Genomic DNA, 17,907 nt, shown 5'->3' on the forward strand with positions numbered 1-17,907 from the left:
CCTGGCTCTACCATCAATTTCTCTTTCAAGCAGAATCAACCTACAAGGCCCAAATTTTGACTATCCACTTGTGTCAAAAAGGGGTAAAAATGCTTATACTAGTATAGAGTAATAATCACATACAGAGAGGGGAATAACTATACCGGTTAAATGCAGCCACGCTAGGAGTTGTATCAGCAGAGGTATATTGGTAAAATATCACACACACACACACACACACACACACTCCAACACAGTTATATCAGGACAAAAACTGCATATAGTTCCGACTTTAGAGGAACGTGTACAATGCAAGATACTCCCTCAGCATTTGAGAACTGAAAACACAGGTGCTTGGGGAAAAACTAAAAACACTGATCAGGACTATCGTGCAGGACAGGCACGAAGCCACACAAGGTACTTGGCCCCGGCAGAGCTCAAAGGGAAAACTTTGCTGAGAGCTGCACTCCTCCAGAAAACTTACTTTGTGTGGGATCGAAGTTGTTGCAATATGGTGCACAGATGAAAATGCAAATTGATGCACATAGATAGAGCTGGATGCTGGCAGGGAGCCTGCAGGAAGGAAGATCCTGAAATGAGGTTGTATCTACTTAAAAAGAAAAAAAAAACACTCCAACTCCTATGCAAATGCTAAAGCAGGAACCCCAAAGCCAGACCAACAAGGCAGTGATATGGGACAATTGGCATTTGCTGGATTTTAATCTCACTAATCAGTGTAACAAGGATCAGCTCCAATGAAGTCAGTGGAGTTAAAAATAGTGAAACTGGTATTCGAGCAAGTAGAATCAGGCCCACTGCATCTATCCCCAGACTACACTTCACAGGCGGCAGGAAGAGGTTGCTAAATCAGAGTGAAATGTTTAAGAGCACACTTTATGCCCATCTCCAAAGCTGGCAGAACACAGCCCCTGTGACTGATCATTAGGGAAACATCAGGATACATAAGAACAGTAATAAAAATGGTAACGTATAAATAAGAGCTGAAGTAGAACAGAATCCACCGGGAGAACTGGATTCCAGCCGCTAGCTGGCTAATACCACTGACAGCCAGGCAGAAAGTGGGTGTAGGAAATCTGACAAGGTTGGTTTGCTTTTTATTCCAGACGCTCACGTATTCCGCAGTAGGGAAAGAGGAAGGAGATGAAACAAAACTGTGAATTTGCCTGTTACATTTTCCCAAAGAGCCCAGTACATTCCAGCAATACACCCAGCAGAGCCAATGGGTGAATTCGTCTATGCAAACACACACCTGATTGCACATGCCCCTCCATGGCACCGTTGACTTCAGCAGAGTCACTCCTCTCACAGCAGCATCCAGCCCATAGTGTGCATGACCAAGGTCCTTTTGCAGCTGGCAGGGTTTAGAAATGGCTGCTTTACTAGTTTCTTGGAACAAGCCATTGCACCAGTCCAATTGGTAGGCGGGTTTTAGCCTCCAGGCTTTGGACAGTGAGTTGAAGCAAGACTAGTGCAGGTGGTGTTTACCTGAAGCACATCCCTACCTGGAGGCTGCACACCTGAGTGCATGCCTCACCTCCCCAGGGACCCTCTGAACTTTGAGCTCGGGCTCCGATCCTGCACAATTCTGGTGGCTTTGAGCAGGGCTGACTTATCTCTTTGCTCCCCCTCCACAAGAGGGAAGATTCTTGCCCTGCCTCCTTTTGCTCAAAAAGGAGCTCATTATTACTCTCGAATCCATTTCTCAGCTTCACCGAGGGCCTTACTGCAGCAGAGGGAAAGGAATCCTGCCTGGCAGGGTTTGGCTTCAAACATTCCTCAGGAGCTTGCGAGCAGGCAATGATGAAGCCAGCACCTTCTGGGAGGTACCAGTGTCTTCAACATCCAGTCACCAGGAACCTAAATCCACCTGGCTCGTGGGCTGTAACCACCAATGCTGGCTTTGGTGATGGGCTCTGCTTACATAGCAGTCAGCATGTGAAACATGATGCTCCACTCCAGCTAGCTTGGGGGACCTGGCTCACATCCCTACTCTGCCACAAACTTCCTGGGTGATCTTCGGTAAGTCACAGTCTCTCTGTGCCTCAATTTCCCACATGTACAATGTGCCCTACCACATCAGGATCAATATATTAAAGATTGTGAGGTGCTCAGATACTATATTGATAGAGGCCACACAAAGTACAACAGATAATGTGCTCAGCAGAAGCACTGAAAACCAAACAAGCTACATTGTAGAGATTAAGCATGCTCCTTCCACCAGCTCCTGCAGCGCTCCCCCTAGAGTCCCCTAAATAAGACCCATCTCCGAGCCAGATGCTGTTAAAAGCGTCTCTTGGCGTGGATTTATAGTGGCCCAGAACGATAATAAAATAGGGGAACAATCATCGGGGGGGGGGAACGGAACTGCATGTTTTGTTTAGTTCAGCAATTTACAGGGCAAGAATAATTAGTGGTTTTAAATGTTTTGACACAAACAGCCCCAATAATCATGATAAATCATATCAGGCATATGCCCAGATCCTTGAAATGACAGATGACAAACAGAGCAGTGACAAGATGCTCCATCACGCACAGAATCATTGAGTTAATGGAAGAATTATTGCTTGTGAAATCCACTCCAGTCCTATTGTGGAGAACCTTCCAATTTATCAAAGCCAAATGAACATTAATTGCTGCAGCCTGGTAAGTTTTCAAGCCATGGTGACCTTCATTGAATTTTAATCCAAAACAGATAAGATTTACTTCCACACAAGAGGAAACAACACAATTAAACCCAAATGACAGCTAAGATTATGGAAAAAAACACAACAGGCGTAATGACAAAAATATTGATTCCTTTCTACTTGACACTGCGCAAAAAAAACCAACAACCTGCATTTGCATATTTCCCTCCCCGTTTTTCATTCAGGAGATGAATTCTGGATGCTCAAGCCAAGACGAAAGGGGTGGCAGACAGTAATGCAGACTGAATTCCCTCTAACTGCGGTAATTAATGTTATGTCTCATTGGGGAGAGATTAGGAAAAACAGTGAGGGGGAAAAAACAAGTATTATCTTGCTATTAAAGATGCCCTTGAGCTGGGGAACATTAGCAGCAGAAGTTGGATTTGGGTAATTGCTGCACTGTATTCATGGCTTGTATTCATACCCCAATGAACAGAAATACAGCCTCATGTACCCATCAAATGTATCCCCATTCTTTACCTTACAGGCAATCCCCGATGTTTATCTATTCCTATCGGGAGCATCTCTTACTCCCCATTACTGCCAGTTCTGGGAGCTGAGCTCTGATTCTCCTCACTTGCTGCCTCCTCCCTACCATTCCCCAGGGAAGTAGTTCAGTGTAAGGACAATTAGCTGAATTTAAAGGAGAAAAGTTTCTCGCACTTTCACTGCATTAAGAATATAATGCAAAAGAACCAAAACCAGGAGCACCAGAAGACTATGTGAAGGATAAAGGAAAATCAACTGTGAAAGATGCCAAGTACTATTAAATGGAAGGTGTGATTGGATCACTCCTGCAGCTCATTTGCACAATACTGTCCTCACCCTCAAGCAGAGTGCAGCTCATGTCCACAGCTCAGACCAGCACTGCCGCATTGCACAAGTTCCCCCTGCTTTCTCGGTTCCATCCTGAAGTTCACCTCCCAACTTCGAGCATCGATTTTACCCCGTCTACCACAAGTGCAACAAACACAGAACACACATCTGCAAGCATCTCAGTCTTCAGGACCTGTATCCCCAGCCCAATCCTCGTGCACCATACACTCCAGCTTTACAAGCAGAGAACAAGGCTAGCAGAAAACCACGCAGTGCATAAGCAGCACTAAGATCAACACACCCAAAAGAAAAATGTTTCTTTAAGGTGGTGTTCAGTCAAACAAACAGCACTTCCTAAAGTGCCGTCAACCAATCCCACCAAATGCTTGAATGTCAGGAGACGCAGATACTCCACAGGCAACCTTAACTCTATCCCGGCACCCTACCATGCTGCAAATCGGACACAGAATGTGCACACAAGTGAAGGTAAATAGCACAGCTCCTTAAATCAGATTGAAAGATAAGCCCATGCCATGCACATTTCCTCCTGTCCCTATGGGAAGCAGGTGAGATCATAGCTCTATCTAGGCTGCTGGCGACTGGGTCCCAGAGATAGTGTGGGTAGAAGGGATGGGGTTGCAGTAGCTATTCATCTCTTACGCGGATTATGGGGGTGGCCTCAGAACCACTCGTGCATAGCAGTCAGGGTGTGTCTCGTCTACGGTGGGGGGGGGTAGGGGAGATTGGATTTTGCGGCATAAAGTGGAATGAGAGAGAGAAGCGTGTTTAGCAACGGATCGTGAAATCTGGTCTTTTGTGCGCTTTTACCCTATGCTATACAGATTTCACAGGGGAGACCAGCTTTTCTCCAGTTGGGGGTCCTGACCCAAAAGGGAGTTGCAGAGGGGTTTGAAGGTTATTTTAGTGGGGAGGCCACACTGCCACCCTTACTTCTGCGCTGTCTGCAGAGCTGGGAGGTCGGAGAGCGGCAGCTGCTGACTGAGGGCCCAGCTCTGCACACAGCAGTGCAGAAGGGTGGCAATACCAGACCAGGCCACCCTTACTTCTGCGCTGCTGCTGGCGGTGGCTCTGCCTTCACAGCTGGGTTCCTAGCCAGCAGCCATCGCCCTCCAGCTGCCCAGCTCTGAAGGCAGAGCCGCCGCCAGCAGCAGCACAGAAATAAGGATAGCAGCACCGCAACCCTCCTACAATAACCATGCCATCCCCTACCCCCACAACTTATTTTTGGATCAAGATCCCTACAATTACACCACCATGAAATTTCAGGTTTAAATATCTGAAATCATGAAATTAACAATTTTTAAAATCCTATGACCATGAATTGACCAAAGTGGACCATGAATTTGGTAGGGCCCTACCAAGAGGGCAAGAAAATGAAATGGTGTGGTCTGAACTAGAATGGCACGGTGGAACAGGTGACGGAGACGTCTATCATCTCTGGGATGGCAAGAGGTTAGGTATTGAGTGAGCACAATGGCTGGGGTCTTGCACAGTTGATGGCAGATGACACAGTAGGGAAGTTATGTGACTTCTATTGGAGTAGCAGAAGACGTACAACATGTACATCAGGCAGCCTTGGGATGTAGGTTTGGGGTGGGTGATAGCTAAGTCAGGGCATAGCTAAGGCTGCGTCTACACTTAAAACAGTACAGCTGCGCTGCTGCAGCACATCAGTGCAGAAATTTAGTACAGCAACAGGAGGGTTCTCCCGTTGCTGTAGTGAATCCACCTCCCTGAGAGGCAGGAGCTAGAGCAGCAGCAGAATCCTTCCCTCCACCTAGCACTGTAAAAATGGGACTTCGACGCAGTTGAGCCAACTTCTCGGGGTGTGGATTTTTTACACCCATGAGCAATGTAGCTGGCTCAATTTCATTTTGGAGTGTAGATCAGGCCCCTACAGCTATTTGAGCAAAACACACTCTCAGTTGAAAAATCTCTTTTGAAAACAAAGCGTTTCACCTGGTTTTGCGTAAGCTGTAAATTTCACATGGTTTTGAGGCAAAAACCATATATCTGCTCCCATTCACTCAAAACTTGGCCCGGGTTCACTTGAAAAGTTAATGAATCTTTCAGACAAACTGGGCAAAGTTTCAAGTTTGTAAAGAAACCCAGTATGGGGGTTTCACTCAGTTCTGTTTGATTCCTACAGGCTATTCCACACGGGAACGTGCCTAGGAGCTACCACACCAAATCAAACCAACTGTCCCTCCTGGACCATGTCCTCCCTCCAATTCTGCTTAGTAGAGGAACGTGCAATTATGTCATAAATTTACCAATAGGAAAAGTGTCTTCCTAACCCTGACCACTTAGTAGTTGGCTTATGCCCTGAAACATGAGCGTTTATAATGCTTTTAAAAAATTGATTCCATCTAACATTAACTGTGGATGTTCTCATTATCCACATAAATGTCTAATCCTTTTCTGAATCCAACTAAGCACTTGGCCTCAATGATGTACTGTGGCAACGAGGTTCACAGGTTAATTACGCATTATGAAAGAACAGGATTTCCTTTTCATGTTTTTAGGTTTGTCATCTTTCAGTTCCATTGACTGTCCCTTTGCTTATGAATAAGAGCATCCAATTTACCTTCTCCATCCCATTCATTATGTATACTTCTATCATGCCCTCTTTCCTCTCCTCTCTATGCAATCCCAGCCAATTCACTCTCTCTTCATATGGAAGTCTCAGTGCAATATATCTTTTTACAGTTACCTATACCTGATGTCCCATCTAAATCCACAACCCATTTCTATAATGCATTTAGTTAACTTGCTTATGTAGGTTTGATCTTTTAAGAAAGCAGAGCAAGTCCCTGCGCAAGTGGAAAACAAGGATCCAAGCAGCCCAGAAAAATCTAGCAAGCATGAGTTCTGAACCAATGCACGAATTCTGAGCTATGAACATGTACATTAAAACAGGCGTGGACTGGAGATACCTTCCTACAACTGCCCTTTCCATGCATTCTCCGCCGTGCAATGCAGTTGGAGGGCACTTTCTCAGGAGTCAATGTTTTCAACCCAGCAAGGCCATTCAGCAGTGAAGGAGCAGCACAAACATAACCACAACACCTAAGAGAGGCAGGATTGCTTAGCGATTAGGGCTTTAGTCCGGGATTTGGAAAACCCAGGTTCAATTCTCAGCTCTGCCACAGATTTTCCTTGGGCAAGGAAAGCTTATGCTACAATAAATTTGTTAGTCTCTAAGGTGCCACAATAAATTTGTTTGTCTCTAAGGTGCCACAGGTACTCCTATTCTCTTTTGGGGGGGCAAGTAAGTCACTGAGTCTCTCTGTGCTTCAGATCTCTGCCTGTAAAATGGGGAGAAGAGCACTTCCCCTGTCTCACAGGGTGCTGTAAGGATAAAGACCTGGATCTTAGGTAACAGAGGCCTCATTACCTAAGACAGACTGATCCAAACGCTTATAAGGCAGAAACTGCTTTCCCAGAACACTGAAAGTATCCGATTGGTTTTTAATGACAAAACAACACAGGATCCATCTGCAGCTGACACTCACGTGCTGGGTAGGCATCAGCTTAAATGAAAAAATAAAAAGCATCAAGACACTAACTCGCCCCGCCAACTTGTCTCGTGTCAGAACTTAACACTGGTGAGAAGCCGACAGCCCCCGAACGTTCTATGCGCAGCACACAGCGGCAAGGGAGGCGTCCGTATGGCTCACCCTGCCCTGGAGAGAATTACCTTTAGAACAGGCATGAACTCATTTTCCAGGCCCATTCAGTCATTTGCCTTGCTCTGCCAGAGCCCAGTAACCAGGAGCCGCTATGGTGGTTGGAGGATATAGATGTTTGCACACTGGAAGCTGGACTGAGACAAACCGGACTATCAGCCTTTTAGCGCCCCCGTCTCACTTCCGTCCGGCCACCAGCCCCTCCCAGCTGCTCCTCTTGGCCCCCAGACTGGGCAGGGAAGGGAAGAAAGTTTCACTCACCATGACAGAAATGTGAAGAATGTGCATCTGCTCTTCCACGATCTCAGAAGGCTCTTGAAGGGTGGGTGGGGTGGCCCGGGACAGCTGCTCAGCACTGCTCATGGAGACGTGGAAATACAGGGTGCCGTTCTCCAGCCACTGCTGCTTCCAGTGCACCAAGGAAATATCCGCCACAGTGCCAGACATCTCTGCAGCAACAAAAACAACCGGGGTTCAGTTTCTGCACTCACGACAGAGCTGCATTTGAACACACGTCCCACATCACTGCACAACAGGCAGATTACCTTAGAGTGAAAGGAACGAGTTTCTCTCTAGTGCTTTGAGCAAGAGACTAGAAGCCAGAACAACTGGGATATAGCCCCAAAACTGCACCTGATCCGCTGGGTGACCTTGGGCATGTCGCTCCATGTCTGTTCCTCATTTCCCCCATATTCAGAATGATAACGTGTGATAATGCTAGGTGTCCCCAGCCTCTGATTGCCAGAAGCTGGGAATGGACGACAGGGGATTGACCACTTGATGATCACCTGTTCTGTTCATTCCCTCTGGGGCACCTGGCACTGGCCAGTGTCAGAAGACAGGATACTGGACTGGACAGACCCATTCTTATGATAATACTGCTCTTACTTCAGAGGCTGGGGTAGTTGTGAGACCTAATTAATTACTGGCTATAAAGTGCTTTGAGATCTTTGGATGAGATGTGCAATAGAAACACGTGACATTTATTAGAATGTAAAAAGAACAAGTACTCCTGTTCTTTTTGCGGATACAGACTAACACGGCTGCTACTCTGAAACCTGTCATTATTAGAATGTGTTTTTAAACACTGCATAGCCCTTGTAATAGGGCTGTTACATAAACCCGGTCTTTCTTTTTAGCAAGCTAGGAGACAAAGAAACGGTGTGTGTACACACGCACGCACACAAAATAGGACCTCAGGTTTCTTATGCAATGAAAGGCAGAGGACCTCATCCCTGAAAGACAAGGTCCCTTGACTATCCTCCAACTGAACAGGAGCTCAGGAACAACGTGCAGCTCCTAGGGAGCCAGGGTGTTCTCTGACCAGGGATTTGTCATCTGTTCAAAGCGGAGGAAGAAGCCAGACAGCAACGAGCAGTTATAAGAAATACACCAGGGGTGGCCAAATGTACTGGCCCTCCGAGCCGCAGACAGGACACTTTCAGAAGTTTGAGAGCTGGGCGCACCTGCCAGGGCTCAGGGCTTCTGCCCTGCGGCAGGGTGGTGCAGCTAGGGGCTTCTACCCCACCACCCTGCCACAGGCCAGAAGCCCCAAGCTCCCCAACCAGCCTGGTAGGCAGAGAACGGGGGAGGTGAGGGTGGGGGTGGGGGGACTCTGCGAGCCACACTTTACCTGTGAGAGAGCCGCATCTGGCTCACAAGCTGTAGTTTGGCCATCCCTGAAATACATCTTTCTCCAGGACTAGCTCACTGACACTGCAGTTATGTTAAGCACCGAAAACCAGTCACAGCCACTTCCTCAGCACAATGAAAAAGCACAAGGAGACACCAGCAGGAGGCAGTGCCAATGGGAAAGCACGCTGCTGCATAAGAGTGTGACACCTGGAATGGCTCCTTCGTTAGCCTCCCTCTGCTGACGTTAATTCCTGCTCTCATGCGCCGATTCTCAAATTTACACTGTGAACAGCTTGGAGCTGGGACTGCATCATATTAGATTTTTCAAAAGCACCTAGCGCACCTAGGGCACCATAAACAATCAGGGGCTTGGAAAATTCAGACACCTTCTAGCCAAAAGCAAATGCCAAAGAGAGAGAGCTTCTGGCACAACCCAGGGACAGCAGCTTTTCCATGCAGCAGCAGCATGAGATTAAACAAGATCCTCGGCAGTCTCACAGCTGCCAATAAGGTTCTGAGCAACAGCCGTGAAAGAGACAAGTGTGGTCAGTTTCACACCCCAGCTATCCAGTCAGGGGATTGATTAGCAGCTGTCAGTCTGCAGACTCAGGAAAACACCACAGGAATAACACTCTCATAAGTAGCCTCCAAGTGTCTAGCCTTTGACACTTCTCTGCAGAAGTCAGTGGTTCCATTCAGGCCCCTTCACTCGGCAAAGAAATCCCCCCTGCTCTTCAGGGGCAAATGGATTTTTCCAGCCTTGAAAGCAACATGTGTTTTGCATCAGAAAACACACAACTCCTATGGTCTTTGTTTCAGACCAGGGGTAGGCAACCTATGGCACGCATGCCAAAGGCAGCACGTGAGCTGATGATTTTCACTGGCATTTACACTGCCTGGGTCCTGGCCACTGGTCTTGGGGAATCTCCATTTTAATTTAATGTTAAATGAAGCTTCTTAAACATTTAAAAAATCTTATTTACTTTACATACAACAATAGTTTAGTTATATATTATAGACTTATAGAAAGAGACGGTCTAAAAATGTTAAAATATATTACTGGCATGCGAAACCTTAAATCAGAGTGAATAAATGAAGACATGGCACAGCACTTCTGAAAGGTTGCTGACCCCTGTTTTAGACCAAAAGAACAATCATGCGCTCATAGAGAAAGCCTCATCAAGAAATCCAAACCTTTCCATGGGGCTGGGTTTACCTGTCTATCAGGTTTCTACTGTCCCCAGCAGGCTGGATCCCTGGCTGCAGTCTGCAGTAACAAGGGTAGGCCAATATTACACACTCCCTTGCTCACCACCTCACTAATTATTCTATCGCCATATCTGAGACAATGGCACCACCACCTGAATCTAATTGGAGGACACTTGGTTATGTTGACCTTGCAAGCACAGTGACAGCTAGTTTGCCCACTCTATTGAGAATAAATGCCTGCCCAAGCCTGGAATACATAACAGAGTAGGCTTGCACCTAAGATATGCACGAATTCATCGTCACGCCTCCGCCACCAAAGCAGGTTTTCTGCAAATAACCCCGTCCCCATCCCAGCAAATAAATGAAGCCGTTTCCAAAAGCAGAACACCAGCGAAGGTGGCCCTTGCCTTTGGCTCCCTGCAAAACAAAACTCAACCCCAGAGCTCATCTTGAAGGACACACTAGGTCGGGTTAGATAAAACTTAAAAGAAGTCTCATAAAATTAAAATCCCACATTCGTACAGCACCTCATCTCCCAAGAGCCTCGAACAGAGTTTGCTTCTCCCATTAGCGAAACATCGCTCCCTCTGGGAGGGACCTAGCATTGTGCATCCTATAGGACACTAAGGTATGAAGTGAGGAACAGCACTTTTAATGAACACAAGGGGACGGGGACCAGTTTAAATGTCATTTGAAAGACAGGACTCCATCAGCACTGAGCAATCTGCTGCCACTCGGAAGCCCTGCAGTAAAAGTACCCTTTACACCTCTTACAGTACAACGGGCCTTTCCTGCCAAGTTTCGGAAAGAAAGTTCAGTCCCAGAACTATGGCTATGTCCACACTTAAACCATTACAGTGGCACAGCTGGAGCAGGACCCCTGCAATGTATGGAGTGTAGACACTCACTACAGCGACAGGAGGGGCTCTCCTATTGCTCTAGTTTATGCACCTCCTTGAAAAGCAATAGCTATGGCAACAGAAGAATTATTCTGTTAATACTGTCTACACCACAGTATTACATAATACTGTCTACACCACTACATCACATAAAAGCAGATTATGCTGACATGATGAATATGAAATGAAACAGCAGATATTAAAAGTTGGAGAATTGTTACTGCATGCCTTCCGGCTCCAGATCGGCTTAACTACATCTCTCTGTGTGCGGATTTGTCACACCCCTGAAAGATTGTAGTGATACCAAGGTAAGTTTCCAGTGTAGACCAGCCCTGAGAGGGAGAATATGTCGATGCTTCTTTGTGGTTCTCAGGCCTTGCCTCCTAGGCTGGAAACATAGAAGATACTCCAGAGTAAAGATCCCCCCACCATCCCTACTCCTTTCCAGGAATGTCCTCCTCCCCACCCAAATTCCTGCATACAGTGCCTCTTGGTCAGAGCAGAATGTTTTGGGGAGGTTTCGAAGTTAGTTGAAATACAAGACTTATATAAGCTAGACTCCTCGGAAAGGAAAACGTGCCATATTTGTCAAAGTCTCCTCCCAAAGGAGACTAGCCTGGAAACTTCAGTTTACGCTTCATTCCACAGTTTTACTGGAAACCCAGTGCCCAGGCAATTTCTGATAAGGGCTGGGTACAAAATTTGGGTGCCATTTACCACAAATTTATAAATCTCAGAAGGCCCTGCTGATTCGCACTAGCCTACGGCTTCGTCTACATTGCAGCTGAGAGCGAGCCTCATACCCCCCCACTGTCAATGTAGGGGGATCTCCCCTCTGCATTTTGGCAGTGACTCCTCCTACTGTGCGTGTATTCCTGTGCTCACAGCTCCACAGACTTTACTGAACTCCTGTCTGCTGCAAATCCCTCTCCCTGCCCCTTTTCACCACCAACAATCCCTCTCCCCATCTCATCATTTCTGACTCCCCTCTTCCCCCCTCCGCCAGACTCTCCTTAAGGTCTGTCACCACCATCGACCCCATTCTCACTATCCCCTCTGCTGCGCTCCTTGATCATCTCTCACCTTGATTACCAGGGCCCTGTCTCATCCCTCAGCCTCTCCATCCTCCAGTGTGGCCCGAAGGCTGCTGCTGAAGGTACCTTCCCTGATCCTACACTAGCATCTTCCCCTACTTCCACTTCCTTCCGGCATTCCCATCTCACCTCAGCCCATTCGTCATCTTCACCTAGAGGCCTGGGCCTACACAAATCCTCCCCCACCGACGTGTCTGCCTCATCTCCACGGTGCCTAACTTCGCTGTTCCTTTTGCGTCCTCCTCCCATTCTCTGCCCTATATCTCAGAATGCTCTCACCGGTGCCAGCAACAGCCTGGCTATTCTCACTCAGCCCTCACCACCTCTTCTCCTTGTGGCATTCGCTTCAAAATCCCCTTCTCCCATGGATCCTTCCTGCCCTCCCTCCTCCACACCCACCCTTACCCAAACTCTTGCCCTGTGACTGGTTTTCAGTTCGCCTCCTCTACCTTACGCTGCAAGCTCTTTGGGGCAGGAAGTGAGTCTCACCTCATCCTATCAAGCACAGGTACGCTAATGGAATCGTCCAAGGGGTTTGTTTTATTAATAGCAATAGGCATGTTAAGATGCTCCTTCTCCTGCATCAAAGATGGCGGAGGGATAGCTCAGTGGTTTGAGCATTGGCCTGCTAAACCCAGAGTTGTGAGTTCAATCCTTGAGGGGGCCATTTAGGAATCTGGGGCAAAAATCTGTCTGGGGATTAGTCCTGCTTTGAGCAGGGGGTTGGACTAGATGACCTCCTGAGGTCCCTTCCAACCCTGATATTCTATGATTCCATTGCCCCAGCAGGAGGTTCGGTTAGGGTGAGCAAAAGGTCCCATCTGTCCATAAGCTCTATGCACTTGCAGAGTAGCAGAGCCTTTCCCCACCCCCCAAAAGCACTGGTCTGTGTCATTAGCTAGCCCAAAGAAACCAAGCAATAGCCTTCACACCCCATCCTTGGGAACAGGTCAAAAGTCTCCTGTAGCAGAGCCCAGGAACCAGGCTTGAGCCAGCCAGTAGGTCACCTGTTCATGAAAAACATCTGAGAAGAGACCAAGGAGTACGATCCCTTCCGGCTTTGTGATTCCATTTTCTTTTTGCCGCTTCTACAATCCTTACAGATAAACATTTCATTGAAGTCTTCAAGTCACATTACTATCAAACTTAAAAGCAAAAGGGCCTAAATGCATTTGGTCGAGAACCAAGACGATTCCCATAAAAGCAGATTATGCTGACATGATGAATATAAAATGAAACAGCAGATATTAAAGTTGGAGAATTGTTACTGCATGCCTTCCGGCTCCAGGCCAGCTCAACCCCCTCCTGCTCCCGCCCCCTTTGTTTTACTGAATGCAAAGCAAAGCAACCATAGCCATTTCACCTTTCCCCGTTTCCAAAGTAGGCTGCACGTCTTGAAATATTCAGTAGGCTAAACCCATTCCCCACCTCCTTCCACACACACCCCCACACAACCCCCCCCCCAGCCCTTGTGCAACGATTTCACATTCATCAGTTACTCTGGAGGTTGCAGCCCTGACTTATCTGTCAGGGAGTTTTACAAAGCATGTTTTGTATTTAATTGGCTTGTTCTTTCTAATCTGCCATGCTTCTTGTATTTTTATTTAATTCCTGAAGGTCATTATTAAAATAAGCCAATCTGCCCATGGCAGCTCATCTCTGGAGCATCTCCCATATGATAACAGAGCATTCCTTGCGCTTTGCTTTTCTTCTTCCTTCCCTCTACTTCTTCCAGGTTGCTAGAATCTGCCGGGCATGTTTACACAAAGGAAGAAATCCCTAGGGGAAAAAAGCCTCCAGGGAATTTCCAGCACACAGATCATGCCCTCTATGGCCCTTTACCCAACACCTGGCCTGGCATCCTCCTAAAACAGATTTCACTCAGCACACAAGGAGACAAAATATTTTTGCCATTGAAAGAGACTAGAAGAAACTGAGTACGAATCTGGCGTGTATATATATATATATTTATAATGACCATGCTTATGAACTGATCTCATGCTGGCTAGAGCCAGACCTAGAGCTGTCAACTGCTTTGCAATCTTCTCATACGCAGCTCTATTCTGCCCTGTAATAGGCCTCGCACTCTACGCCCTGAGTTTCTTCTGCACTGAGGTACCCATAAACGTAACCTCTATTTAAACATTATTCTGTAAGTGCTTCAGTGCTATCTACCATTTAAGATAATAATCCAAAATTATGCAGCATCTCCCAGACAGAAATTTCCACCCGCCCGTCCTTGGAAGCACAGGATTGCTCCCTACGGAATCGAGTTTTACTGTTGCATTCAGACTAGTTTCAAAATGACTCAAGCAATGGGGTTTCCCCCACATCCCCTGGGAGACTATTCCACTTGGAGGATTTTTTTTATCCCGATTATCAGCTTGCATGTTCCTTCCCCCCACACACACTTTCAACACCGCTTTGTTTTCTCCTGCGTCTTTCTACAAACTGTCCCCTCCCCACAAAAATACTTTGCAGGGAAATGTACGCACAGGTGCAAAACCGTGAAAGGCAACAGAGAGAGAAGAGAAACTCAGAAGATTAGGAGAGGAGGAAGATGGTGAAGGTGGCATTTTATCTCATTACTCTTAATGATCTCCCTTATTTATATATCTACCTGTAACCTCTTTAGAGACACCTCCCTCGTCTCTAGGCATCCTGATAACCATTGACCTCTCAAACCACTAACAACAAAAGTAACAGAAGAACACAGAGGCAGATCCCAAACACAAAGCCGGCCACTCAACAAAGATACTTCACTCCCTCTTCAGATTCCCATGGAAGCCTCTCACCCCAGCCTTCCCCCAGGACCCACTGAGATGGGCTTTGCACCATGCCCTGAAGGTTGACTGACTATTTGAGAATGACAGGAAGGGGGGAGTTTCAAAATCAAGGCAGCTCTCTCTTTCCCCCAATATTACATGAGGTGTTCTCCCAAGCCACAGCAGACTCTTTCTGTGCGGTATAACCCAATCGGCAGCTCAGACACCCCTTGGAGTGCCGGTTAGGCACTCTGCTTACGCAGGCAGCTGCCTTCTGTATGAAGCATCAGCTTCTGAGCTGATTTAACTTGTAGCCCCAAGTACAGCATATTGCAGAAGTCCAGACTAGAAGTGTGGATGACACTGCTGAGGTCCCAACTCCAGGGAAAAGGACTCAAACCTCCCAACCAGGCAGAGATGGAAAAAGACTCCCTGGCACTGCAGTTGTTACTTTTAAAAGTATCTCGGGTTCTGAGGGAGGGACTGGGGGTAGCTAAGCAGCAAAACTGGGCAGCAAATGCAGGTTGCATACCCTCAATCAGTGGAGCCAGTGCAGATGCTGCCAAATCCACTGGCTGCTTCTCCCAATTCTCCATAATCACTTCCCCCTTATCTGGGTTGAGCATCACTTGCATCCTGACAAGGAGACACACTCAGCCACTCTCCAAGCTTCCTGAATGGGAGACAAAGCTGGATGCCCTCAGCACAATGCCGGCATTCCCACCCACACTCCTCGTTAAGCCTCCAGAAGGGCAAGTAAGAGCCAACAGCACCGAACACTGCAGTGGCCTGAGAGCCCCTCTTCCCCTCAACCCGGGGCAGAGCAATTCACCTAATGCTGGGCTCTGCCAGCAAAGGGAACAGATACCCCTCCAAGCCAGACAAGCCTATACCAAGTCACGGTCAAAGGCAGCCAATATAGGTCTAATGTCCGCACCAAATCCCGACCTTTAACCACTGCCAGGTGCTGATGTGCCCTTGTATCACCTCGAACACTTCCTTCTCCTCCTTGATGTTTATGTCCTTCAGATCACTCAGCACTGTTCTACCACCCTCATAAGATCTCTGCCGGGCCACATGGCTAATTCCCCCACCTACCCCCCCCCGCAGCCCACAAAGCAGTTCATAGGACTGCCAAAGTATCAGAGGAAATTCAGAGGCTGCAAAAACAAGCTCCCCCACTCTTGCAACGATTCTTTGCCTGGCCTCCCCCAGCATTTTGAAAATGCCAAGGATCGTGTTGCATTCGGTTTCTTCTGAGCAGAAGTCACCAAGGAGGCTGAACAAGCTGGTGCTTTTGGCCATCTGGATGAGGAACCATGAAGCGTCCGGCTTGTTTTCGCTTGCAAAAGGCATGAGCCTGAGCTCATGCAGGACCAGCACCTGCACCTCCTTGTGCTACCACATCTCTAGAGACCTCCTTGTGTAAGACCTTGGAGATTTACACAGAGGGTCTCTGCTCAGGCATGAGGGCACTGGGTTCATTGGGAGTGGGCTGTATGCGGCTGAAGGCAGCATTTGGCCCAGTGTTCATTCCTGTTGCTACGTTCATTCAGCCGCTGGTTTCTCCAAGGCAGACTATGTATTCTGGCCGGGAGCTGAAACAACCCCACTTTGCTGGGATGGTGGCTGTAGCAAGTACTTCAGGCAGTGTAGAAAGATCTATGCAAAAAGAGCCATCCTCACTGCCAAGATGTCCAGACGGTCTAGTTAGGGGAGCACAGCAGCTGAACCAGCTCTTCCAAGAGCTTCTAACTAACCACCAGTGATTGCTCTGCAAACATTTCCATTAGCACGACAGTGACTCAGCAGGCGCTAGCACCAACTCCTAATTAAATCTCAGCCCCTCCAGCTGAGCACCAGCCTCTCCGTGGAAGCCCACGTGACCTTCCTTCGACTGAATTTATACCAGAATAAGCCTTGCATGGATTGACCCCTGATTTATTCTGGGGTGATTTATTCTGGGGTGAGTGGGCTCAGAACCAGAGCCAAAGATGTGGCCATTCCCCCACTCCCCAGGACAAGTTCATAAACCCACATTTGGCATCACACTTAAAAAAAAAAAGACTAAATTTAATTAAAGTAAGTGAGATGTTCTGAGAGGCCACCGCTGACTTTGCTCATCATGTAAGCTTGGATGTAAATTACAAATCAGGACTGAGATCCTGGAGATGAGAGAGGCAACAATGAGGAGGAAGAGACACAGATTCTTCACTGAGCAGACCCCCACCCGCCTCTGAGTTGACGGAAGGTAACAGGTGGGATGGGGCATTCCAATGCACATCTTACTCACCGTACGTTGGACTCCCACCCAATGTCCCCATATCCCTTCCCCTTCTCTAATCAAAGTCCTCCCGGCCCCTATTTGAGTGAGTGGTTATTGATTTGCCAGCAGTGCACTGCCTACAGATCATAATCTGACTCTATATCCTTTGAGTAAGCGGGTGCACACTCCATGTTCTTATGGCCGCTTTGATTGTAATTCAGTCTCTAGTACATTACCCTTATTTATAATGCCAGTGCTTCAGCATGGTGCCTCAGGCAGCCTAAAATTATTACAGAGCCCTCTTGACTTTCAATTCCATTCCATTCAATTCCATTTTTATTTGTCAGCCGAGACTCCTATTGACCAAGGACGTGTGTACCACGGAACTCAGGCACAAGCGGGGAGGATGCACGGCCCAGTGTTCAGAACAACCCTTATGAAAACCGCTCTGTCTCTGCTCAAGGAAGAGACCTGGAGACTGGAAGGGCAGGTGGCTCTGCTAGTTGCATGTGACATTCATTTATGCGGCTTTCTAGGGGAGCTGCACTGCTTCAGGGCCCTGGATTCGACTAGGAGGGTGCACTGCAGACCCAGGCTGGGATGCTGTGGCAGAGCTGGGGTTAGCATTCACTAGAGCAGATGTTCATTAATTTTCCACAACCACTAAATGCCTCTCTCCTGGCCCCACAATGCCCCATACATCCAGATGATGCAGACAGGGCCTTCTTTTTCGAAGCAGGAGAAGGAAACGGATTTCCTGGGATTACCTGTTGCTGCACTTCAATAGCAGGAGACATCTAGCTTGGATACAAGCATGGGTGGAAGCTTG

General features: G+C 47.6%; 1 protein-coding gene across 1 annotated transcript in view; it reads right to left on the reverse strand.

The window, feature by feature from the left end:
* ASTN2 (astrotactin 2) overlaps positions 1–17,907 on the reverse strand; it is a 639,084-nt gene that overhangs the window by 547,048 nt on the left and 74,129 nt on the right. Inside the window, exon 2 of the mRNA XM_030535214.1 lies at positions 7,472–7,659. Within this exon, the coding sequence (XP_030391074.1) occupies positions 7,472–7,657 (186 nt within the window). The 5' untranslated portion in view covers positions 7,658–7,659. The remainder of the gene's footprint in view (positions 1–7,471; positions 7,660–17,907) is intronic.

This window comes from Gopherus evgoodei, chromosome 16 (assembly GCF_007399415.2).
Source record: "Gopherus evgoodei ecotype Sinaloan lineage chromosome 16, rGopEvg1_v1.p, whole genome shotgun sequence".
Lineage (NCBI taxonomy): Eukaryota > Metazoa > Chordata > Testudines > Testudinidae > Gopherus > Gopherus evgoodei.